This window comes from Leptidea sinapis, chromosome 6 (assembly GCF_905404315.1).
Source record: "Leptidea sinapis chromosome 6, ilLepSina1.1, whole genome shotgun sequence".
Classification (NCBI taxonomy): Eukaryota; Metazoa; Arthropoda; class Insecta; order Lepidoptera; family Pieridae; genus Leptidea; species Leptidea sinapis.
In genome coordinates, this window is record NC_066270.1 from 2,482,895 (window position 1) to 2,510,703 (window position 27,809).

Here is a 27,809-nt window from a genome sequence, read left to right on the forward strand (position 1 = left end):
TCTTAACTTTTGGTTTTATTATCACATGATACAACAATATAATAATTATAAACTAAGACAACATGATTTATGTATACAAATATGCACAAGTAAACATTATTCTTAAACTTATTAACAGATATACTTTGAAAAATAATCTTAACAGAATGTAATGAATTAATAGTCATGGAACTTTAAAATTATATAGTTTGAGAATTTGAAATAAGTAGGTATTTAATAATTTTAAGAGTCGGTTGTTCTTTGCCACGAAAAAAATTAAACTTAATTATTCTCGACTCGTTAATTAACCTATATCTTAATATTTTGCTCTCTTGGCACGTTGTTTGTCCGCGATGGACTCCTAAATTAACGAACGGATTTTAATGGGGATTACCTACATAATCTAGTGCAGTTTAATCCAATATGAGAGATAGGATAGATTTTATTTCGATTTGAGACCCATAATTATTTTAAATTCCAATATTTGTTAAGTTTGGACATATTTTCTACGAGAGAATTTATTGACGCACGGTTTGACAGTTCTGCTGTGAAACAATTTCATTATAGTTAACAACAGGGAGCAATTACGTTCTATACATAATATAGAACGTTATTGACAGGAAGAATATTTTACAAAATAATTCTTGATATTATGAAATATTATTGACAAACACATAAAAAACATTATTATGAACAGTTCTTTCACTTCACTTTCTTTAATATTATGTAAGTAAGTTTGGTTTCTAGGTAGGAGGAGACGCGAGCGACGAGTGGGTCGTCATTAGAAGCTTATATTATCTTTTAGTACTATATATATATATATATATAGAGAGAGAGAGAGAGAGCTACTCACTGTGAGTCACTAGTACCTTATATTATATTTTCATCATTAATTAATAATTTCCCAAAAAATATTTTGCTTTTCTCATAAAATTAGTTAAACTATTGAAAAATATCGGAAACGTTATAAATACTATGAGTATGTTTATAATGCGGGTTTGTCTGGAAAAGATAGCACTTGATTGACTAGATAAGGTCATCTAACACCATAAGGCTGTGCGGATGATTCCTAGACAAACAGATGTTTTTCTGTAAAGAGTATATAACCTATGGCATATTGTACAAGTATTTATTACTTAGGTGAATGTTAGTGAAGTTGAATAATGTATTACAATATAAGGCACACAGACAGAACAGTATGGACGTTACAATCTAATATATTGATTTAAACACATTAACGTACAATAAACAACTTTACTCACACTTAAAAATTGTATGAAGCAAAACTATGCCTACGCAGAGTTTCCGTTCAGTTGTGTTATGACCGCGCTTAGAATACAACGCCACGCAATAACAAAGATTTCAGTGAAAAAATGTCCAAATAACAGCATATCCAAACTTAAAATGGATAGTGTCGTATTCCAGGTAAGTGCCCTTTTAAATTAACAAAATTATGTTACTAAAATGACGGTTTTAATCATTTTGCTTAATAATAACATTTCAATTGCTAAAACAAAATGCATCGCCGACGAAATGTGCGGACGTCTCTTTCGCACCACAATCAATTATTAGCTTCTTATGAGCGTATACAATAGACTTTGAACATTACTGCTACTGAATAAAGTGTTAATTGGAATGAATGTTTTTAATATTATCTGTAAAAGTTATTGTATACGTATTATTTGATTATGTTTATCGATCTTAAAATGTCACGAGATGAGCTATTAGTTACCTGATGGTAACTGCCCACAAGCCCAGTCATTTCAATTTGAAAACGAGGCACAAATAGTGCCTGCTACTGTAACAACTGCTTCAAGGCAGAAAAATTGTTGTGTTACCCACCCATATTGCCGGCATCCTATGCACAGTGGCCAACTACTGGTAAGAGAAGGAGAGAGAGAGAATCACACGACCGTCAGTTCAGGGGTTAAACTTGCCCCGAGTCAATATATAGGTACGTAATATCCCCGAAAATGCTCACGGTCGCTCAGAGGGCAATGGAGAGGGCTATGCTCGGAGTTTCCCTGCGAGATCGAATCAGAAATGGGGAGAACCGACAAGTCAACGACATAGCCCAAACAATATTTTTGACAACTTTTAATAGGCGAAACTACTAGACTCCCTAGTCTAGTTGTTTATTGTACGTCAATATTTAAAAAAAACACTATTGAGCCTAGCGTCAGTGAATATAAAAATTAAAAAGCTATTTTATATATTATATCACAATTCACAGTATCGAAATGCGAATTTTTATAACCTTATACACCGCACATAATTCATGCGTGTATAAGTAATTTATTTTTCATTTCTCATACTCGGAAAGTAATGTTGTTTTGATCTGATTATTGGGTGGAAAATGCTGCTTCCCTGCATAGAGAGAAAAACTCATACAAATTACTTCCCAACTAAGGGCCGGAATGAACTTTGAAAATAGAACTGTTGTCATGTGACTTTCTAAACAGCCAGTGTGAACATAGCGTAAACTTCTTTGAGCGGAATAAACAGCAACAATTACGCGGTGAATTCCATATTTAAAATTTAAAAAGTCGACATAAATTGTCCTTATATGACAACTAATTTTAAATAGGCACTACTAATATTATTATATATTATCAATAAATAGTTTAGATAAACAACTACTTTTATCTTCCTCATATTCGAAATGAAAAGTAAAGTGCTTAACACGGGTAAAATAATCAATTCCTACTCGGACTATAGCCGCCCTTGCTGCGCTCGGGCGTCTAAATAGGTACCTCGGGAACTGATTCTTTCGACCCTAGGTTAACAATCTACTATTGTATTAGGTTTACACTTTTTCTCATTCATTTCATTTCTATACCTGTATAGTGCGAATCGGACTCGTACACAGTTTCGTTACACTAAATATATATTGCACATATTGTCGCAAAGTAATCTGTACGCAGCCTTATCTAAACATAGCGTAAAATATACCTAATAATTCAATCATAATTCTCAAAATAGAGGGAACAGAATAACAAAAGTTAATTCATGTAATAAACTATATTAAAATATTGCAGAATTGAGTACCTTATAGTTGCAAACTCGTTGCAAAATAATCTTTGCATAGTGAGTAATAGGAATCAAAGACTATGTATACTACTAGACAAGCTCTATGGCCTTAAATAATTGCCCACTGAGTTTGTTCCGACGCCGCAACTCGTTAAGTCCACTGCAGGGGTGGGACAGACGCCTTAAAGTGACGTTTTCAGAAGACTGTGCCATCTATTAGTTGGCCCGAAAATGAAAGCTTTGTCAGCTGTCACTCGCTTTGAAACCTTTCAACTTTTCTTTATTTATGTCACTGCCCACTTGTCATAAAATGGCGGCTACTTCTAGCGTTTGCGCATGTATGTAACTCTCGTGTTCCATTTTTCATATTTAATCCACTACTAAATCTATCCTTTATGTTCTATGTTGTGACAACATTAAATAACTAACTCTCCGCGCAATTTCAACATTTATTATAACAAAAATTGCAATACCTACATTAAAAAGTAGAGTTACTTATTTAATTGCGTCACATAAAAATGATTTTTATAATTTAGAGCTTATATATAGTTATTTTCGGGGCTAATCTCCAGATGGCGCTAGTTCTCAAACAGACAGCTCATAATGCGTAGAGAGAGCTCTCTTTTCCCTATATATTATTATACTCTTTGGTCCACTGCGAGCAAGCGAGAAGACAAGTGCACTGTTTTGTAAGCCGCGAACATCGTTTTCAACAAAATAAACTAACACCGATTTTGTTTAAAATGACCAATAAAACATTGTCATTATTGTAACATCTGCGTTTGCAAGACTATGTACAAATACGAATCCTCAAGTACTTTGGGCACGTTACACGAAACCAAAACTCCATGAAACGACTCGTCGTCCAAGGACGTGTGGAAGGCAAGCCGTCACGAGGTCGGTCACCTACGCGGACAGACCTGATAAAGGCTGCGACACAAACCACCATAGTCCAATGTTCCCGTAACGCTGAAGATCGTGGCAAGTGATGCCGCATTGCCAGGGCTGGTAAGGTATGGTATGGTATAGGGGCTCCTGTTTCCCTACTGTCAGAAAGAATTCTGATTCTGTGGCCATGTACTTTCCTTCTTAATATTGCTCTGGCGGCTTCCTTGATGGCTATGCACTCACATTGGAAGATGGAGCGGTATGGAAGTGTGTATGTTCAGTTCCTGTGAGAAGCCTACAGTCTCATCATGCAACCACGACCACTCTGTCAAGAGTGAACGACTAAGGAGGAGATTTGCAAGACATATACTCCATGCCTGCCCGCCCGCACGAACTTGCGACACAATTGTTATTGTCTAATATATACATAGAAGTCTTTGATATGAATAACGAAATAGTAGTAGTATACAACAAGGGACACAACCACAATAATATGGAATGATTTAACAAAATAAATCGAAGCTTAAATAACTTATTTCACTATTTCATTAATATTATGTAAATAATGGATTTTGCTGACAACAGTAGGATAATTCATTTATATAACGCACTTAAAATTAATGTCTGTAAGTGTTTAACTTGTTATATATTTAATTTAATAATATAAATATGCCATTCTAGAGCTTTTAATAATTATATCTAACAAATAGATATTAATTATCTTAGCTACCTACTAATACAGATTCGTATGTAAGCGGCGAGAGCCGGTGCTCTATTACGAAAATCGTAATACGAAGTTTCGGTTGACGGATCGTACGTTTTCCTATTACGAAAGTGTTTCGGATCAGAAGATTGATACGAAGTTCGCAATCAGACATTTTGTCTTTCGTTTACCTTATTCCCAAATTCACTTGACATTTACTTTTTCGTTGTTTGAGATTAATAAGGTCGTAACTACAACTTCACTTTTTATAATTATGTCTATGGTTGCGTATCGAAATCTGTCCGCACTTCAGATCCGAAGTGCTTTGGAATAGGATTTACTTTGAAGTTCGTCGTTCTTTCGTTTCGAGCGAAACTTCGGCTTTCTATTTTGGTAATAAGCCTCAGAAGTCAGCGGAGATGAAATGGCGTGGGCGCAAAGGTATTTCAGTTCAAAATAATCATTATTTGTACCTAGATTTTGTAGGGTAGAATGAAGCACAGCTATATTACTAATTTATTGCCCCGTCAAATAATTGTAAAGGCCCGAACAAATATCTAAGTTTTTGTTAGTTTACATTTAGAACGCCAATGCCGACCGGGTCGTGGGTTAGCAAGCGTTTGCTTACATATCCCCGAATTTATAGCCGCCAGTGCGTGAGAAGCCTTAATAATATAAAACAAATTATATTTGTAGCATTTGAGTATAATATTGTCACATGTGCATACCATCATAAAATATTATAACACAATATGATAATTACTTTAATAAATGTATAAACGACATGTTAGTGACCTAATATAATGTGTATATTAAAAATCTGTTGAGTATATTTAGTATATTATATTTCATTTAATTCATGTATGTTTCAATTCCATGATTATTATTTTATTTTCCACAGTAGCCTTGTAAAAGTATACTTAGTCTTAGGCCATAAATACTGTTTAAATAGAAAACAGTTATAATGCGTTTTAATTTAGAACCTGTCCATCTAATATTAATTCATTGTGTCCACTGATAACTTAGGACTTGGTAATTTAAAGAGATGCACTGGTCAATGTTTAACCGACAGTTTATTAATAATAGGGTGGTAAACTCAAAACCACCAACGTCTCCATTCTCCAAGAACTTGACATAAAACATCGCCTTTCGGTGTTAATACAGTCAAATTCTTAAGTTCTTCGCATACGTCTCCCGGGAGAGTGAGAGCATTGAGCGTCGTGCAGGGCAAAGTAGAGAGCACCAGAGGGCGAGGAAGGTCGCCTATGCGATGGACCGACCAAATTAATTCTGCTGTGGGCGTTCCATTGAACGAGTGCACCAGACTATCGGCCAGCAGGGAAAAGTGGCGAATTCTCGTGGGGCGAATCGCATCTATCCCAAAAGATTTCACTTCGTGATGACCACAACCGCTCTGTCAAGAGTGTAACGACGAAGAAGAAACTCAAAACAACCTTTTAATCGGTTACGAAAAATTATTTAGGTTTCGAGCAACATTTTAAAAGCAGATTAGCCGAGTTTTTGCTCAAGGGAACTTCCCACTTAGACAACAGAGTACAATGTTGGCATTATCCGACTTTAGCGACGGTTAAGTGGTGTGTTAGCTATCAAGGAGTGACTGTGCCATATTTATCATAATATCATCGACACTGGTATACAAATATACGATTCTTGAAAAGGTGGTTCAACCTCATAGCAACCCCATATTCCATAAAAAAAATGGTCCTTTCAGCACCGGATTATAAAGACTGACCCACACAAGCGTATTTGGAAACGAACATTTATGACTTCATCTGGTCTTAATCCACTGGATCTACAGTTAGATTTACAAAATATTGCACGCTCTAAGCGCCATGACGATTTGAGTCCCTAAAACGATCCATAAGATTGGCAGTGAAGAATTTTCCCATGGAGAGAGTGGCGGTTTCAATTGTAGATAACTGGCCATAACTTTTAAAGGGTTGTATTGAGGCTAAAGGAGATCATGTTATCTGAGGTTCATATTCAAATATTTTTTAATGTATGAAGTAACTAACGGACACTAGAATTATTAACGTTTTATACAAAATATATTTTCTCGTAACAATATTTATGGCAAGGCTAGCTGCACACAATTCATATTTATATGTTAAATAATCTATTTGTTGGTCACACTAGATCAGGGTTGGTTGCACAACTAATCAGCGTCAAATTATGTGTGACCAATTTGTGACAAACACTTCATATATATATAGTATATTACTAATTTGGTTTGTTTGTGATTTCTCTAGTATATTATTATGTAAAAATTTGTTTGTGGCGAATAAATATATATATTTCTTTCTATCTATTTGAAAAGAGATAGCTTGCGTGTTGTATAATTGACTAGTTAACTAACGGAACATAATATGAAACACTTAACACTTATTAGCTACAAACATTTTTGCTACAATATTCTACATTTTGGAACGAAGTTCCTTACGGCAGGCTTGGAGGGGATAGGGACTTTGCTGCGCGACCGAACTGAAAAAAATGTGATAGTAAAACCGTAAGAAAAAATCCGTGGAAAAAAGTGCAGTCGCATACACAAGCGAGTAGTGTATAATACCTAATTGAGCACGATTTTTTTTTGCAATTTGTGTCGATTCTACATTAGCCGAAGAAACTTCGTTCCTACCTGGTGTCCCACGACACCACATCATTTTTATATATTTCAAATTTAGACAGCAAAGTACGTACTTCTTGTGTAAGACGGTCTCGTAAGGGTTAGGACACTGCAGAGTCAAAGTGAATGACGCAACTAACTCTCTAGCTAAAAAGGTGTAAAAGACACCTTTCTGTGTATAAATCCAATTCATTTGAGAGCGTCTAGCCTACACCAAGTGCAAAAGGCAACTAAAAGAAATCCGACGTCTAAAAACACGTAGTTTGCCGTGAGACATTCAGAAAATAGAATCACTTACCTATAACTGTATAGTATACGTGTCACTTTTATTAAAACATTTAAAATAATAACGGCATATTATATAATATTATGCAGATTTACAATGTTAAAAATTCATGAATTAGTACTTATCAAGTTTGGTACCCATTAAAATACATAACTTTACTACTAATTTCAATAAATTGTTCATATAAATGCCACAATATATCCATTGGTCCTATAAACTTCCTAAAAACATCAATCTAAACAAGGTATAGGATGTGTTATGTGACGTTTCATAGGGTTCCAACATTAAAAGGAATACAAGTACGAATAATGCTCTGCCAAAAGGGGCTAATAAGCTCAGAAATAAATGGCAATTAATTTCTTACAGACTAACTATTTAACTTTATTTTTTCTGTTTACAAATACCTAGTATAATTAGTGATTATATCTCGCTCATGTCTAGTCACTTATCTCTATCGCCCTTAGTTTTATAAACCGTTATTGACTTGGAGATTTTCTAAAAATCATACACAGTGGTTGCCAACAAAAACCTGGACTCGGCACGAATGGATTCGCGTCATTTCTTTTTATATCTGGCAACAAGAATACCACACTCACCGCTATAACCATATGCCACAACGAATGCACGACCTTGTAGTTCTGTTCAGTTTGCAGAAAAGCATAACTTATCAGCCCGACCGATACTAAAATAACACCCAACGGAAAATACCGCCTATAGTACGACGAATGATACAACATTCGCTTGGTCTTTCTGTAGTCCAAGTACCAGGATATCAGCAATACCGTCACACCGACCGCCACTGGTAATAAAAATGACACAAACGAATGCATATTCCACGTTGTTAATAAAGCAACAACGATAGCACCAATGAGTTGTAAAGAAGACCGTAATTTGTCTGTAATAATGCACATTGCAAGTAAAGTGACCCAAAAGGACATTAAGCCACAGTAGAAGTCTCCGAATTGTAGAATATTACCTCGAACTATGCAGTATGCGACTTGGGCAGGGGCATCGCAAGCATGGTAAAACGTCGAGAAGACCATGGTAAAGGCGTACATCATTGCTTCGGTGTAGTAGTAGCGGATACAAGCAGCGTATATGGAGAACAGGAATAGAATATTGCTGAGAGTCAGCAGCAGAACCGAAACGAGCATGTAAATTTTGGTGTCCATTCTCGAATCATCTGAGCAGTCCCAACCTGAAATGGTTTTTTTCCGTTAAAAGTGCTTTGTCTCAATTTCGACTTCTTATTTATTTAAAGCAAATCAAAATCAATTCAAATCATTATTGATTTATTAGCGGAGGTCAAAAAATTACACTTATGAATAGCAAAAGTACCCACACGTTACCATTTATCACCACTTCGAAAGCAATCTTTATTGAAAAGAAGTAGCCTGAAAGTCATTGTCACTCTTATAAACAGTTTCACAATTTTATTATAAATATATACGACAACTTAAAATTTAAAAACGCAGAGTTCTTGGCGACACGATTACCCAGCCACCAGTACGCCCTTTCACGCAACGCAGCCACAAACAATGACATTTAAGCGAAAGATACGAATAATAATAATTGTAATGCTATCTACTGCATATTAAAATCGCTTTACTTACCTCCGAAACCAGCTGAACACGAGCAAAAGGACATAACAAGCCCTCCAAAAGTATTCAAACCACAAGCTCCGTCATTACTGCATCTTCCATTTATGCACGAAGTTGACGAAATAGACAGCACCACAGTTGCATTGCCTTCTGTTCCTCCTTCTCTTGTGTCATTCGCGAGTATATCTGTACCTTCAACTCTTCTGGACGGATTCGTTTCAACGTAGTATTTTGTCCCATTATCGAATTTACGACAGGGACAAACAACTTTGTCACCAAATAGTCTGAAAGTAAGATACCATGTACCACTTTCGGGATACGGAATAATTACTTTGTCATATATTGAATCTGAATCTGTACTGTTCAAAACAAACAGGGCCGGCTTAACGTTATCATTAAACTTACACTTTCCAGTTTCTAAAGGTATGGAGGGTTTATCTATTTCCATACAAATAACCACCTTAAAAAACTTATCATCTTCTGTAAAAGTTAGCAGCGTTTCATTCACGAACTGTCGCTTGTATCCCATAAAATACTTCAGACTCATCAAGACGCTTGCTTCGATGGCCAAATTCCCACCAATATCCAAGAATTGATTCACTTTAAATCTCAAACTTTTCGTTTCATTGGACGTAATATTTACTAAGCTAGTTGCATCTTGTAAATCAGTTGTTGGTAATCCATAATCGAACGTAAAAAATCGTCCTTTATCGTCCCGCATGAGATCAACTACAGTTTTATTTACTTCATCCACTGAATCCCCGGTGTAAGATTCGCAATCCGCTATTTTGGACGCGTTACCATTTATGTAGTCTATTTTAATATAATGCCAGGAATTCGGTGCAGGATTGAAAGAGATTACCGTATTGACAAAATTTAAACCTGGACTGTATTTACAGTACACTAAATAATTTTCATCTGATGGTATAGAAAATGTTTGTATTTGAAATGTTAGGAATTCGCTTGTATTATTCGCAACTACATCATTAACTTCAAAAACTAATGTGAGAGAATCCGTGGTATCTCTGGCCATGCATTTGTATAGAACTGGAATTTTTGTAAGAGGTATATCATTGTAGCAATCTATTATTTCAATATCTTCTTCCCTTTTCACTTGCAAGTCGGTGTACAATATTGTACGGCAATTGGCGACCAAACCTGTAATTTTAATAAATCTATTCTTACAGACTCATTTTTATAAGTTGAAAATTGCTGGTATAACGCCCCGCACGGATCTTAAGAGATGAGCGAAAGTTTGGCTTAGGTACTGTGATATTGCAACGCGCATTTGGTATTTATTCATCTGATAAGCATTTCCTTTTAAAATTAGGTTGAGAAACATATTCATGAAAATTTGTCGCGAATATTACAAAAATGAACCGAAATTATTATTATACTATATTTAAATTACTAGCCGATATCATCTCAAACATGCTTGGAGATTTGAGTATTATTTTGACAACCTTCTTCGAGATAAATCGGAATTGCTGTACTGGTCAATTATTACATGCGAGCAGCGGCTTGCAAAAGTTGTAGGAAAATCCATAAGAACACTTTAAAGGAGGAAAAATTATTATTGTTTGTTATTTTAGTATATTTCCAAAATTAATTGTATGTGACAAAATGAATTCAAGCGAAGACAGTGAGTGTGACGAACTTACTTTAATGTCACATGAAGTTCAAGAGGCGGCAAGAGCGGTTTAATTTGAATTTCCGTGCATTTATTGAGATAAGTGTAGGTATTTATACAAGCATTGGCCCACAGACTATAAATCACCAGCTTAATCAACAATAAATTAAGATAAGAGTAGGTACGTTGGAATTGGATTTATAACGAGCAGATAAATGGATTTTCATTCGGCTTTTCCACACACATATTTTTGTGAAATATATGGCGCAGATCCGGCAGAGTTGTTGATATTGATACATAGCTCTGCTGCAAATTATTACTTTATACAATTGCTACATCTACGAAGAAAATAAACGCGAATAATTTTAATTACAGCAAATAATCAATGTTAAAATTAAACAAAGAGTGTTAAACAGCCAACAAAAGTCTGTTTAACAGCATATAAAATATTTTAAAGGTAAAAAATTTATATCTTGTCGCAGGTGGAGGGGGAGTGAAAGGGGAAAGGGGGGAGATGTCCTCTCTCCTGGCACCACTCCCATGAAAAGATAACACACCATTCAATTGAAAATCAAAATAATGTAACCTAATTTCAAAACATAAAAGTTGCTTTAAGGCGACACTAAATGCCAGCGACCTTGAGCGATATGAGTTCACGGCTGCCGGCCCGCCATCTATGTAACAAAGCCAATATTTTCAAAATTCTTGCGTGGAAAACAGTTTATATGCTTATAATCCTCGTTATTCACTACTAATCTGAATAAATGAACGACACAAAAAAGTACAAACTATAAGAATAACTTTTCTCAGAGAAGTACAAAAAAAATGCGTCACGCCATGCCAAAAAACTTGTTTAACTTCAAAGAAAAGTGGTAGTTCAAAAAGGCTCTGCAGTGTTATATACAACCAACAGCAAGCATTAGCAACCTACAAATAAGACTTAAGGATATGTGTAACAGGATTAAATAGTGTTCATAGCTCGAAATGCTATACTTTCACCACAAAACTTGTCTTAAAACACCATGTTTTCGTGTTTTCTGCTTACTCTTCGCCTTAAAAGGCCAAGTAGAAGCCCCCTGTCCGCAGTGCCCATATTTAAAAACAAACCACAAAGGGGATGGCGGGCATGGCCCTTTCACCAAACCTGTCCGAGTCGGGGTATGACACAAGTCTGAAGACCGCTTCGCTCGCTTTTACTTCCTAAGTTCTTCTAGTGTACTCGCCCACGATAACTGGTTACGCTAACTTTCTTCTAAGCACATTTCTAGGTTGTTATAAAAACAAACTCATAATAATATGTAGAAAATGACATCCTGGGATCAATTGTTGAGAGTCGACTTCTCGGATTCAAATACGGGCGATCAATATTTAACTATCAAACACATAAGTTTTTTTTTCATAAAAATAAGGGGCGAGACGAGCAGGGAGTTTAGCTGATGGTAATTGTTATGCCCTGCCCATTATAATGCAGTGTCGCTCAGTATTTATGAAAAACCCAAAAATTCTGATCGGCACTACAACTGCTCTCGTCACCTTGAGACATAAGTTGTCAAGTCTTATTTTCCCAGTAATTTCACTAGCTACGGCGCCCTTCAGGCTAAATCACAGTAATGCTTACACGTTACTGCTTAACAGCAGATATAGGCATCGTTGTGGTGCCCATAATCTAGCCGGCATCCTCTGCAAAGTATTTATTTTTGGGCCTATGTAGATTATGTTATTAACAATTAAACTCGACTGCTCGTCATTGAATTCTAAATGTTGGCTATCAATATTCGACCTCCATATGCCATTTGTGTCATTCACCTCTGTAAATCGTTTCCGATGATCGTTCAGACTTCTATCCACTCCATTTTCGCATTTTATCTGATTTGAGGTTAGAAACATTTTTTTATAATTTCTCAAAACCAATTATCTTTAATAACAATGGTAGCATTATGATCAGAGATTCAATATCTACCAGCTTTAATAACATTTACATCTCAACTCCTGTGACACCATACTAAGTCCAAGCCCAAAATATATAACAGTCAAAAAAGTATGTGTTAGCATTCCGTAAAATTTGAGTTAAAACAGGTGTTGTTAACAATATGAAAGACCTAGCCGCATAATTTATCTAAACAATAAGATTATAACTCAGTTATATCGATAAAACCTATCATATTTATGATTACAAAAAAAGGCTAATAATCATGAAATTGATTCCCTGGAAATGCGTAGAAAGGCGGCCCAGTTGATTTTTCTTTACAAACTCGTAAACAACCTAATAGACTGTCCAGATATTCTTCAAAATATTGGCATTTGTGTACCGTCATTTAATTGTCGAATAGGTACTTATTTCCCAATATTTATTAAATTTTATAGAAATAACTACGGATTAAACTCTCCCATTCAACTCATATGTATAAGTTATAATAAAATATTTAAATTAGATAATAACATCGATGTATTTTCAAATATTAACTTTTATAAAAAAACAGGTGTCCTTGTCATTAAAAGGCTTAAATATAGATTAGTAACTATGTAATTAGTATTTATAGTAAATTCATTATTGTTATTTTTCTAATTTGTTTTTAGCATTAGTTTTTTAGTTTAGTAACGATGTGCATACCTTTAATTTAGATATGTAAATAGTAACACTTATTGATGTTTACCTTTTCGTATATGTAAAATTATGTATCTAGTTACCAACTAAAGCCTTAATAAATAAATAAATACAATCGCTTTATCTGTAATTAACATAATTAAAGCTTGTACTACTTTTCAAAAGGCATATGCTTTAGAACATATAATATACCTAAACATAGTCTTTGTTACCGTCAATGATTAACGAAACAATGGATCCCGCGAAACGACAAAATAACATGTATAGTTTTGGTATGTATCTAAATTAGATATGCGTCGCTGCAACATTTAAAATCGTTGTTATTCCACTATCGAATTATAGCCCAGAGAAACTGCCTACTGAGCTAGAGGTCCCGGGTTGGAATCCCGGTAGGTGCAAACATTTATATGATGAATGTTTCTTTCCGAGTCAATGGATGTTTATGTGTTTGAGTAAGTATTTTGTAATAAATATATCATTGTCTTGTACCATAGGCTATACCTAGTTTGAGGCAAGATAATTTGTGTAAAAGTGTGTCGATATTATACTATTATTAATATTATATTGTGTCACAAAACCGTTTTTCGTTTCCAGCTGCATTTAATTATACGGTATCAATTGATTACAGTTGTTGACAAGTGTTGTTAATGGATCATTAAACGTCGTATGTCCACACTGCTATATATTCTGTACAGTGCGGATGTAGTACAGAACATACAATACTGCCGCTACCATATGTATGCTGATGACCTTCAATTGTACATTTCGTTCCATCCCGATCACGCACACTTGGCTATAGAGCAATTAAACAACGATCTTAATAGTATAGCAGAATGGTCAGAAAGAAATGCATTGGTACTGAACCCTGAGAAAACGAAATACATGCTACTGGGGACGCCTTCTCAATTAGAAAAGACTGAGCACCTAAATCTCCATATTAAAATTGGAAATAAAAGTATAGAACGTGTTTCTGAGGCTCGTAATCTAGGCATCATTTTTGACGAGAGTTTGAGGTTCGAAAAATATGTGAATAAAACTATAGCTAACTGTTACTATCGACTTAAAACACTTTATCGTATAAGAAATTACATTAGTACTCAGTTACGTCTTAGATTATGCGATTCACTTATTTTGTCAAAACTGAATTTCGGAGACGTGGTGTATGGGGATCGATTACTGGCTCGCTCTAGGAAGGCAATACAACGTGTACAAAACGCGTGTGCACGCTACTGCTGGGACATACCTGCCCGATCCCATATAACTCCGTTTTTGAACGATGCCGGTGTTCTTAAAATGAGTTGCCGCAGAAAAGTTCAATTTGCAGTTATGCTTTTCGGTGTGATAAAATCCAAAACACCATACTACCTCTACAGTAAATTGTCTTGGCTAGGGGATCTCAACGCCACTTATTTAACAAGAGCCTCGCAATATGGACTGGCTGTCTTGAAACACCATAGTGCTGCATTTAGAGGAAGTTTTCGCTACAATGCAGCCAAATGCTGGAATAATCTTCCACCTCCTCTTCGTGAATTACGAACCGTCGATAATTTTCGCCGGAAATGTAAGTCACGATTCTTGGAACGGCAAAAACAAGATCATCTTTGGGAGCATTGGTGGTGAAAATATAGGTGTTCTCCAGTATTATAGATATATGTTTGTTGATATAGGTTTCTTTTAATAGTAGTATTAGTATTAGTTTATTTTAAAACATCTAAATATTTTATTATCGACTATTTTGTATTGAATTTTATGTATATATTATTATTAGGAATTATTTACTATATATCGAGCGCACTGTATCTCCAAAGTTAAACGGGCACCGCTGAAAATCAGTGCTGTATCATAGCCACGGCCGTGTCACAGATAATCCTGAGTCAGTGACCCATTTCCTGCACTGCACAGGAACTCTCCAATATTAAATCTCTTACTATTTAAATACGTTGCTTTTTGTTTTTTTTTGTACTTTTATCTTTTTATATTAAGTGTATCCTGTGAATGTTTTGTGAAATAAATGTTTTTCTTTCTTTCTTTCTTACATTGCAAGGAATGGAACATGGGATTGAGACCGCCAGAGCCACTACATTCATTTGTTTCCGAAAAGAGGCCAGATTCTGAACATTTTTTGACATAAGCACAGCAATACAATAACAATTTCTCCTAGTATTTCTTAAAACTGTTATTTCATACACTCTTATGTTATAAAAATCAAACCCCGACGTTCTCACGGGTGACCAGCCGTATTCATCAAAGTCAAAATTATACGCAGGCGACCGAAACCATTCCATACAATTTTGGGCCTATATATGTGAAAAAACATAGATGTATTCAAAATAAATAGATACTTAATACCTATCTAAATTTCGAAATTTTGAGGATATTGTCAATATGGTTGCCGAATTACATTTAATTTATATATCTCGTAGTGTTTTAATATATCCATAACCAAAAATTTAAACCGCTAGAAACTTTAAACACAGCATAGAGGATAAAGTAATACTCAAAACAGTAAGGAAGAAAAACAAAAAAGTACTCTACTCTACATGAAAAGATTAAAAAAAGCCAAATGGGCAAAAAAGTTGGCAAGAGTTACGTCCGAGCCAAAACAAAAGAAGATCGGGCGACATTTAAAAAGTGGCAGCTGCAATTTAATCAAGGAAAGCTATAGATCGGACATTGTGGAAAATCTTGGGGAGCTTGTGCTTGGAAGTCAAAGCACGTCGTCAAAATTGGCGAGCAGCTTTCCAGTTACCCAGTTACCGGAACACGCAAGTTCTGGTCGTTGTCGAAAGCTGCTCTCGGTAACTTCAACCAGCCCTCCATGCCACCGTTGCACATGAGGAATGACACCCTGGCCCATACGGCAAAAGAGAAAGCCGATCTCCTGTGCGCTCTTTTCGCCTCCAACTCGACTCTTGACGACAACGGAAAAACACCGCCGACCATCCCGCGGTGTCAGAGCTCTATGCCTGAAGTACAGTTCAGACAGAAAACTGTTAGGCGAGCTCTGTTTTCGTTGGACGTCAGGTGTCGAGCGGGCCGGATGACATTTCTCCAATGGTGCTTAGAACGTGAACCATGAAAAACTCATGTCTCCAAAATCATGGAGAGCATAATTAGCCGCCAACTTCTGGTATACTTAGAGGGTCACCAGTTGATCAACGACCGACAATACGGCTTTCGCCGTGGTCGGTCGGCAGGTGATGTTCTGGTATACCTAACACATAGATGGGCGGCGGCTATTGAAAGCAAGGGGGAAGGCCTGGCAGTTAGCCTGGATATAGCGAAGGCCTTTGATCGTGTATGGCACAAGGCGCTCCTCTCAAAACTTCCATCATTTGGCCTTCCCGAGAGCTTATGCAAGTGGACCTCCAGCTTCCTCACTGGGCGCAGCATACAAGTCGTTGTCGACGGTTTTTGCTCGAATCCCAAGCCCGTGAACGCTGGAGTGCTCCAAGGCTGTGTGCTATCTCCCACGCTGTTTCTTCTGCATATCAATGATATGTTGGACACCTCCAACATACATTGCTATGCAGACAACAGCACTGGTGATGCCGTATACACGGGCCATGCAGGTCTCTCTCGGGAAAACGTCGACCAGTGCCGGGAGAAACTTGTGTCTTCTATCGAGTCCTCTCTCGAGAAGGTCGCGGAATGGGGTAAATTGAACCTTGTCCAATTTAACCCCCAGAAGACTCAAGTTTGAGCGTTTACCACTAAAAAAACCCCATTTGTCGTATCACCGCTCTTCGATAACACTTCCCTTAAAGCCTCGCCTAGTATCGGAATACTGGGTCTCGAAATCTCGAGCGATTGCCAATTCCGTGGCCATCTGGAGGGCAAAGCCAAATTGGCTTTGAAGAAGCTGGGCGTCATCAATAGAGCTCGGCAATACTTCAAGCCGGCCCATATTCTAGCGCTCTACAAAGCGCAGGTCCGGCCACACATGGAGTATTGCTGTCATCTCTGGTCTGGCGCACCCCAGTATCAGCTCGATCCATTTGACCGCGTGGAACGCAGAGCAGCTCGAATTGTCGGGGACCCAGTGCTCTGTGAACGGCTGGATCACTTGGCGTTGCGTAGAGACGTCGCTTCATTGTGTGTCTTCTACCGCATTTATCACGGGGAGTGTTCCGAAGAGCTGTTCAACCTGATTCCTGCCGCCGAATTCCACGTTCGCACGACACGCCACAAATTAGGATATCATCCCCACCATCTGGATGTGTGGCGGTCCTCCACAGTGCGATTTTCAAGGAGCTTTCTTCCACGTACTACAAAGCTGTGGAATGAACTTCCTTGTGCGGTGTTTCCGGGACGATACGACATGGGTACCTTCAAAAAAAGTGCGTACACCTTCCTTAAAGGCCGGCAACGCTCTTGTGATTCCTCTGGTGGCAAGAGAATGTGGGCGGCGGTGATCACTTAACACTAGGTGACCCGTACGCTCGTTTGTCCTCCTATTCCTTTAAAAATAAAGACCTATGCTGAACAGTACCATTTTACACAAATAAAATTTGAAAAACAAAATTTTATGATCGATGCGGGACTCGAACCCACGACATATAGTCACAGAATCTTGTATGCTTTGTTCAACTCTCAGGTTGTTACTATCGTTCATAAAATTTTGTATTTCAAATTTTATTTGTGTATCAATCCTAGAAGTGAGGGTTATCACTTTAAAAACAACAAATTGTTTAGTACCATTTTATGTTATTATTATTATTAGTTTTTTTATGTTAACACCACGGATAAAATAGGTTTAAGATACCATGAAAGATAGTTAATAGAGGTTATAATTAATATTATAGATAGACAAAACCAAGACTGTAAGCATACAGCACTCTACATAACTGCGCTTGGCTGCGCGATCAATTTGGTTAAAGGGCATAAGAGTATAATGACACTTGTGAAATGCGTGCGTGAAAATCATTCGTAATGATAGACAGTTCCTAATGATTGATTAAGGCGAAGGGTATACAGAAAACACGCAAACAAGGTGTTTTTAGACAAGTTTGGTGGTGAAAATATAGCATTTGGAGCTATGAACACTACTTTATCCTGTTACACATACCCTTAAGTCTTACTTGTAGGCTAATGCTTGCTGTTGGTTAAACTTAATGCTCCAGAGCTATTATGAAATACCAGTTTTCTTTGCAGTTAAACAAGTTTTTTCTCGGAATGATGCATCTGTTTAGTATACTACTCTCATAAAAGTTGTTCTTATAGCTTTTACTTTTTTGGTGTAGGTACATTTATTCAGATTAGTAATCAATTATGAGGATTGTAGGCAATTAAGCTGTTTGCGCCTGTTAAAATGTTACATTTTCGACGCAAGAATTTTGATAATATTGGGTTTGTTACATAGGAGCCGTGAAGTCATATCGCTCAAGGTCGCCGGCATTTAGTGTCGCCTTAAGCGTCGACTCAAATTGGTGTAAGCTAGTATAATCTGAATTATCAGGATCCTTAAGTAATAACCGGTGCGAACTGGAAACGTTTCATTGGGAGGAAACAGCAATCATAAATTGCATATTCTAACAGGTATAGTTTGTAATGTTATAAGGGGGTTATCTCTGGATCTGGAATCTGTAACCGATAAAAAGCCGTTACATTATTTGTAAGTGTCATAGGATATATATTAAGCCGAAAATTGAATAGACAATTTCTTCGTAGTCGGGTTTGCAAACTAAGTTTGGAAAAAAAACGTCGAACAAAAACGTTTCTTACGCTGCCGTAATGAGACATATATCTATCTATCTATATATATAATGAAGATGGTCTTTGTTTGAGGCTCAATCACGCCTAAACCACTGATGGTATCGACATGAAACTACCACCATTCGAGGCGAAATTTATCCTAGATGGTTTATGGCTACTTATTTTTCGAATTCCAACGTTCCTTCATTAATATATTTCCTTTTAAAATTCGCCCAGCGAAGCTGGCGAGAATGGCTACTATACGAGGATATATACATATAAAATATATGCATTTGGCAGCATTGGAACACCGACAACATGATATGGAATAAGATAATATATAATATAGAAAATTATATAAGGTACAATATTTTTATAACGAAATATGTAAAATCATTCGAGGGCACTAGGAGAGCGTGCGGAGGAAGGAGAATCCTACCATATACTTTGAATGTATTTTATACGGATTATATTTAACCTAAATACCGCAGAGGCCGTGGGCGAGGGCCTTTAACAATTGAATAGCTTCGACAAACAGTGCAAGTGGGTCGGAAGCAACGACAATCAAGCCAATGTGTGCAATAGAGACAATTTAGTTCACATTGCGCTCGGATTTGATGTACCACTACTGTGTGTTACAAAAGTACTTGAAGAGTGCGGCACCAAATAAAAACAACATCTCTACTAGCGTTGATTCACGCAAGTTTAGCTGAAGACGCGTATGGAAATCTATTTAGTTTGCAGGTTGCCCTAAAAGCTTAACACCCTTTTGATATAACATTTACCTATTAAATTTTAATATGAACACCTACTCACCTACACGACTTAGGTACCATTTTTATGGAAGAGGAAGGACAACATATACGGGTTCACCTGATATGTGATCACCAAAGCTTTTTATAACACAAGAGGAAGCACAAGAGTGTTGCCAACCTTATAAAGCGTCAATTAAACGTACATATGAATTTGAAAACAGAAAATACATTGGTACTTGGCGGGCGAGTATCGAACCGGGGGCTCAGTGATGAACGCGCAAACGGTTTTTTTTATGGAATAGGAGGACAAACGAGCGTACTGGTCACCTGTTATTAAGTGATCACCGCCGCCCACAATCTCTTGCAACACCAGAGGAATCACAGGAGCGTTGCCGGCCTTTAAGGAAGGTGTACGCGCTTTTTTTGAAGGTACCCATGTCGTATCGTCCCTGAAACACCGCACAAGGAAGCTCATTCCACAGCTTTGTAGTACGTGGAAGAAAGCTCCTTGAAAACCGCACTGTGGAGGACCGCCACACATCCAGATGGTGAGGATGATATCCTAACTTGTGGCGTGTCGTGCGAAGGTGGAATTCGGCGGCAGGAATCAGGTTAAACAGCTCTTCGGAACACTCCCCGTGATAAATGCGGAAGAATGAAGCGACGTCTTTACGCAACGCCAAGTGATCCAGCCGTTCACAGAGCACTGGGTCCCCGACAATTCGAGCTGCTCTGCGTTGCACGCGGTCAAATGGATCGAGCTGATACTGGGGTGCGCCAGACCAGAGATGACAGCAATACTCCATGTGTGGCCGGACCTGCGCTTTGTAGAGCGCTAGTATGTGGGCCGGCTTGAAGTATTGCTCTATTAATGACGCCTAGTTTCTTTGAAGCCAATTTGGCTTTGCCTTCCAGATGACCACGAATTTGGCAATCGCTCGAGATTTCGAGACCCAGTATTCCGATACTAGGCGAGGCTTTCAGGGAAGTGTTGTCGAAGAGCGGTGATACGACAAATGGGGTTTTTAGTGGTAAACGCGCAAACTTGAGTCTTCTGGGGGTTAAATTGGACAAGGTTCAATTTTCCCCATTCCGCGACCTTCTCAAGGGAGGACTCGATAGAAGACACAAGTTTCTCCCGGCACTGGTCGACGAAATCCCGAGAGAGACCTGCACGGCCCGTGTATATGGCATCACCAGTGCTGTCGTCTGCATAGCAATGAATGTTGGAGGTGTCCAACATATCATTGATATGCAGAAGAAACAGCGTGGGAGACAGCACACAGCCTTGGGGCACTGCAGAATTCACGGGCTTCGGGTTCGAGCAATATCCGTCGACAACGACCTGTATGCTACGCCCAGTGAGTAAGCTGGAGGACCACTTACACAAGCTCTCGGGAAGCCCAAATGATGGAAGTTTGGAGGAGCGCCTTGTGCCATACCCGATCAAAGGCCTTCGCTATATCCAGGCTAACTGCCAGGCCTTCCCCCTTGCTTTCAATAGCCGCAGCCCATCCATGTGTCAGGTATACCAGAAGATCACCTGCCGACCGACCATGGCGAAACCCGTATTGTCGGTCGTTGATCAACTGGTGACCCTCTAGGTATACCAAGAGCTAACGGCTAATTATGCTCTCCATGATTTTGGAGAGCAGGGAGGTAATAGCAATAGGCCTGTAGTTTGCCGGATCCGAACTGTCTCCTTTTTTTTGGATCGGATGGACAAGGGCAGACTTCCATGAGTCAGGAACTACGCCTTTAGAATAAGAGTGCCGGAATAAACGCGTTAGCACCGGCGTCAACTCAGGGGCACACGTTCTAAGCACAATTGGAGAAATGCCATCCGGCCCGCTCGACTTCCTGACGTCCAACGAAAACAGAGCTCGCCTAACAGTTTTCTGTCTGAACTGTACTTCCGGCATAGAGCTCTGACACCGCGGGATGGTCGGCGGTGTTTTTCCGTTGTCGTCAAGATTCGAGTTGGAGGCGAAAAGAGTGCACAAGAGATCGGCTTTCTCTTTTGCCGTATGGGCCAGGGTGTCATTCCTCATGTGCAACGGCGGCATGGACGGCTGGCTGAAGTTACCAAGAGCAGCTTTCGACAACGACCAGAACTTGCGTGTTCCGGTCGGGTAACTGGAAGGCTGCTCGCCAATTTTGAAGACGTGTTTTGACTTTGTACGGGCGATTTGCCGCTTAAAAAATCTGGAGGCACGGTTGTATTTCCTCTTAAGAACTGAGCAGTTCGGATCCTTGGTGCCCAGCGCCGCAACCCAAGTTCGATACGCCTGTTTTTTGCAGTCAGATGCTGCTTTAACTGACGCATCGAACCAGGGCTGTGATCTGCCACCGATGGGTACTACAGAGTTTGGTATAAAAATATCCATACCCTGTAGTATCACATCGGCTACTGCAACGGCGCAGGCACTAGGATCATCCGAAGGGAAACAAACCCTGCCCCAAGGGTAGGATGCAAAAAAGGAACGCATCCTATCCCAATCTGCTGACTTATAGTGCTAAACGCGGCGGATCGCTGGTGGTCTACGACGTTGGCGTCGAATAGGCACTACACTCCTGACCAGGCAATGGTCGGACGTTCCGAGAGGGGCGTCGACAAAGACCTGGTAACCATCGGGATGTGTAGTCAGCAGAAGATCCAATAAGGACGGCATGTGGCTATCCACATCCGGGAGCCGCGTTGGCGACTCAACCAATTGGGACAGACCATACGCCGATGCAAAATTATGCACAGATCGCCCTGCGTAGTCTGTGGTACGTGATCCAAGACATTCGGCATTGTGCCCGTTGAAATCACCCAAGACTACGATTTCAGCGGAGGGGATCTGTGCAAGTACGTAGTCAATTGCCGCTTGAACGCAGCCCATGAGATCATCGGTTTCTGCGTTACCACTATGGGACCTGTAGACACACGCATAGATGCGGACGCGGTCCTCTAAATCTACGCGGAGCCAGAGAGTGGACAGGTCCCTACTCTCAAAATTGCCGAGACGGCGACAGCAGATATCCTCCCTAACGTACACACATACCCCGGCATGAGGCAAAAAATTGTGCTCAATTTTGTACCCGGGGTACGTTAAATATGACGTATCGGTAGGTCGAGATATCTGCGTCTCAGTAAGGAAACACAAGGCCGGCTGCGCCGTTTCAAGGTGGTGGTGGACAGCGTTTAAATTGGAGTGAATTCCCCTGATATTGCAAAAGTCCACGTTGAGTGTGGAGCGGGGTGCCGTAATGATACTGCCTCGTTTGTCCTTGGTCATGCGCGGTTCTGTGCCCTCCCCAGAATACGAAGGGCAGCCCGAGCTAGAGTGCCCGGGGAGGGATTCTCCAACTCTGGTAGAGCCGGTACCCTCCTGGGGTAAAATCTTTTTTAGTTCCGCTGTCATATTCGGGTGGAGGGGGGGGGGGGGGTCGGCTTTGCCGTATGGGCCAGGGTGTCATTCCTCATGTGCAACGGCGGCATGGACGGCTGGCTGAAGTTACCAAGAGCAGCTTTCGACAACGACCAGAACTTGCGTGTTCCTGTCGGGTAACTGGAAAGCTGCTCGCCAATTTTGACGACGTGTTTCTACTTTGCACGGGCGATTTGCCGCTTAAAAATCTGGAGGCACGGTTATATTTCCTCTTAAGAACTGTGCAGTTCGGATCCTTGGTGCCCAGCGCCGCAACCCAAGTTCGATACGCCTGTTTTTTGCAGTCAGATGCTGCTTTAACTGACGCATCGAACCAGGGCTGTGATCTGCCACCGATGGGTACTACAGAGTTTGGTATAAAAATATCCATACCCTGTAGTATCACATCGGCTACTGCAACGGCGCAGGCACTAGGATCATCCGAAGGGAAACAAACCCTGCCCCAAGGGTAGGATGCAAAAAAGGAACGCATCCTATCCCAATCTGCTGACTTGTAGTGCCAAACGCGGCGGGTCGCTGGCGTCGGATACGCACTACACTCCTGACAGGGGTAATGGTCGGACGTTCCGAGAGGGGCGTCAACAAAGACCTGGTAACCATCGGGATGTGTAGTCAGCAGAAGATCCAATAAGGACGGCATGTGGCTATCCACATCCGGGAGCCGCGTTGGCGACTCAACCAATTGGGACCAACCACAGGCCACCGGTCCTCGACACTAATCTATGCGAAACATAGCGGCACTAGGCCGCTACTTCACGCCGGTATTCTGTGCGAGTGTGGTAATTAACCCGGACGAGTCTGGCCCGATTGTGATGACGTCAAAAGACGGCAGCGTGACTCTCCCACTTCTAAAAAGCCCTTAGTCGCCTCTTACGACACCCATGGGCCTGGGACTCCCCTATTCTTTTTACGCCCCGGGTAAAGTACAGGGTTAAACCTATTGCGATACGAATGCTTTTAAAATGTATGTAAAAACTTTGTACCTATTTGAAAAGAATTAATTATTAGGCAGAATGAAATAAAATTCTCATAATTCAATAGTTCAGATCTCCCACAAGCATACTGTGCCCCCACCGCATCGCCTCTTCTCACCTGCGTCGCCTATTTATTGCGACTGGTTTATTACTGGATGGTTTGTTATCACCTCCACCTACATTCTCTTGCAACACAAAAACCACAAGATGTGAGAGTTTTTTTTTATGTATTAAGGTCCCTGAGTTGTATCGGTTCGTGAATACTACTGCACATACAAATTTACTATCAGGGTTAGCTTGTAATAACTTCATCACACTACACTATTAAATTATTAATAAAAAATTTATTAATCTGTGCTGCTCAGACTTCTTGGGTTTTACAACAATCCTGATCTGCCTTACATTATATTGGGCAGAGCATAAAGGCACTTAACCATCAGCATGTCTTGTTTAACATATTTACCAATAATAAATGGAAATGATTACATTACCTTGCTGCTCAACTTTCTGTCCTCTCGGATCTTCCCACTTGACATATACCAAGGCGTACCAAACACCAGGCTTCGGGTTGTCTATGGTATATGTCCTGTTTTTTCCATTAGATAATGTTTCTATACTGTGAATTTTTTCTCTAGTAGAGGGGTCGATAAAATCCTTTGGAAAGTTATAACCATCTGGATTAAGAGCTGGGTAGGACCCATGTTTTATATTTATGACAACATCTTGAGGACTACATGATCCTGCAAATAAAATACAGCCTGTATAAAAGATTAAGTTGTGATAGGGTAAACTATGCTAATACCAACTTGTTGCTGCCAGAAGTATCATAACATCATCATGAACTATGAGCTATGTAAAATATTGTGTTTATTTTTGCATTTTCATGAGCATCTGTTATTCCTGTCCCATTAAAGATTTAACCTCCTGGGCTCAGTATGTTCAGAATAATTTTGATAAAAATATTACTCAAATAATTCCAAGAATGGAAAGTAAGAACGAGCTATCCACGGACCAGAGTTCATGATATATTATTATGTACTACTTTAATATGTATAAATAGCAATTTAGAGAACAAAGTATGTTCTTTAATTCCACGGTTAAGCTTAGTAGAAAATTTTAGCAGCTGGATTTGTTTCATAATGGAGGTAGGCTAGATGAGATATACAGATATATGAATGAATTAAGTAATTTGAATCAAATTTATTTGGCTATTATTAAGCCTTTGAGAAGCTAAGACTAATATATATTTTTAAAAAAGGACTGAGCACTATTTATGCTTTCATGACCAAGAGATATGTTTTCAGTAAAATAAGAGGGTTCAGTTTCAATTGTTTCAATTTAAATTGAATCCTTATAAAAAGTATTGCATCAAGACAAAAAATTTTTACACAAACTCCTTAAAATACACAATCCTCTGTAGATAGGCTGCGTTTAGTAAGACAAAAGACACAAACGCAAATTATAAAAAAAAAATACCGATGTTATTTAAATGCAGCTCCTCAGCTTGAAATGTAAACTGTGCTTTAGAAACATCCGTGATAATATTATAATTAATAACCGAGACTGTACGATAGCTTCTGTACATGAAAACATCTATAGCAATTTGTCTGGTTACTAATAGATAATCATCTAATAAAACTGTCCGGGTTTTCGTCAGCTGTTCAATGATTCGTTTCCGCTTTATATCTTCTTCAGAATCCTTCTCTTTTTCATTATTTCCAGCAACAATACACATAAACAGAAAAAGGAGATGAAAATTCATTTCACAAGCACTGATTATTAATATTATTTATAATGTAAGGTACTTTCTATTTTTCAATTGTAATAAGTATTTAGATTAGCTCTTAGAACCCATTTTAACACATGTTTATTTTATTGAAATAGTAATATAATTAATAATCTAATGTTAATATTTATTTTAAACAGAGGAAACTGGGGAAAACCGTCCAAACTTTAAACATTACACAGTACACTACAAAGAATATATTTACACTAACAGTAACAAGTACCTAATCTAATACTGCTCTGTAGGGAGAGCTTCACACCACAGAATGACAGAACACTATTACTCTACCGCATACACTTTAGTATTTAATATAATATACTCTAACGTCCAGTACATAAAGACCATTCAAGTAAGTTATCCCCCTGCCGTCATGTTGGCACCATTGCTTGCCAACTTGTTGTTGACTGTTCTCAGTCTGTCAGACTGTCAGTCTGTTCTCAGTGGTCAAATTATCATAGTTTCAAGTTTGAAGTGCTCCGCTGACCGCTCTCGGAGCAATAATTTATAGCCTGGAGAGCGCGCATTTAATTGAACATTTTCTGAGTAGTCGCACTCTTTCATCCAATACACCGAGCAGTGCGATAGAAAGATACGACATGCGGCAATCGAATTCAAATGCATAAGACGTAGCGGTTTTCTATTCCAGTATAGTGTGAAAAAACTGTGAATTTAAGAAAGAAAGAAACATGCTGTTGGATTTTGTACATTAATGTAGCTTTTGATGCTCTTGACTGTCTTCATACAAAAGTAATAAACCTTTTTTTTATATATATATTTATAAACATACAGTTTCTTCTTAAAATAATACAAAGTCCTGTAAAACTGTTTACACAGTTTGTCTACAGGATCGAGCGAGTCTCAATAAATCTTAAAGCGTATTTTACAAATGTTACTGCAACAATTAATATTGATTTGTAGCTGTACCTACAACCAATAATATCAATTAATACAAATGTCTAATACCTAACTTGTAACGTAGCATTATAGATCATAGAAATAGTAATCGTGCATAATAACTGTAATAAGCGTATGCCGAAAGATTCGTTCTGACAAGAATATTTTATTTTATATAACGTAATATTAGCTCTGATAAGAACCATTTCATAATGCTGTATATCAACTCATAGAATCATACAGTAGTCAACGCAGTGAAGTTTCAAGCATCGTACTTTCTCTCGAAAACCGCAGATATACTCACGTGATCAGTCATATGCTCCGCGTTACACAACCGCACAGCAAGGCTGAGCGTCCTCGAATGACGCGTCGGGACTCGGGCGATCGCTATTCATGCAATTTTAATCAATGAGCAACAGCCGTAGGTGCGGAATGCTCATTGACATCGTATGATCGATCTTCGACGCGAGTTTACACAAACTGCGATAGCATTAGTTTTAGAGCGTGATAGAACACATAATATTATTCTCAAATCTTACGCCGGATCCACACGCTGGCTGTTTGTCACAAACACTGCAAACAGCAAACAAAGTCCCAAACACCAACCAAACACAACCCAACACAAACAGCCATCCACATGATTGGCGAACGTTCATAACATTGCGAATCGGCAAACATGGCGGACGACGAGCTTGTGGCAGCTATTACTTTCGGGTTGACATATTTTTATTTTAAATTAAAGCAAGAGAGAGAAAAAAGAAAAAAAAGAAGAAAGCAAAGACGATGGTGGATGATTAAAATACATAGAAATCGTACAAGGTACTGCTTTAGACCTATTATTTGGGCTTTAATTTGCAGTGTTATTTAATTTTACTTAAAATTTTTTATTCGTTTCAGACAATTTAT

At 38.6% G+C, this 27,809-nt stretch overlaps 2 protein-coding genes across 3 annotated transcripts in view; both read right to left on the minus strand.

Moving 5' to 3' along the window:
* On the minus strand, positions 1-26,143 carry LOC126964857 (post-GPI attachment to proteins factor 6). Of its 2 annotated transcripts, XM_050808177.1 has the most exons (5): positions 25,700-26,143; positions 24,715-24,963; positions 9,537-10,289; positions 9,144-9,415; positions 8,580-8,728 (listed from the first exon to the last, which is right to left on the minus strand). In XM_050808177.1, exons 1-4 carry the CDS (start codon positions 25,983-25,985, stop codon positions 9,234-9,236), a joined length of 1,470 nt encoding a protein of 489 aa, XP_050664134.1. In that variant the 5' UTR covers positions 25,986-26,143; the 3' UTR covers positions 8,580-8,728; positions 9,144-9,233. The 2 variants fall into 2 exon arrangements, with proteins under 2 accessions (XP_050664133.1, XP_050664134.1); XM_050808176.1 differs by having other exon boundaries at positions 1-8,728; positions 9,144-10,289; positions 25,700-26,140.
* Positions 1-27,809, minus strand: part of LOC126964869 (serine/threonine-protein phosphatase 5) — a 415,601-nt gene that overhangs the window by 235,568 nt on the left and 152,224 nt on the right. The window lies entirely within an intron of this gene.

Bases quoted from the DNA above. Each gene is read 5' to 3' on its own strand.
- LOC126964857 (XM_050808176.1), bottom strand. From the start codon at position 25,985: ATGAATTTTCATCTCCTTTTTCTGTTTATGTGTATTGTTGCTGGAAAT. The intron at 10,290-24,714 runs GTAATGTAATCA...TTAAAATTACAG, and splicing joins ACAGAAAGTTGAGCAGCAAG to GTTTGGTCGCCAATTGCCGT. The intron at 8,729-9,143 runs GTAAGTAAAGCG...AAACCATTTCAG, and splicing joins GTGTTCAGCTGGTTTCGGAG to GTTGGGACTGCTCAGATGAT.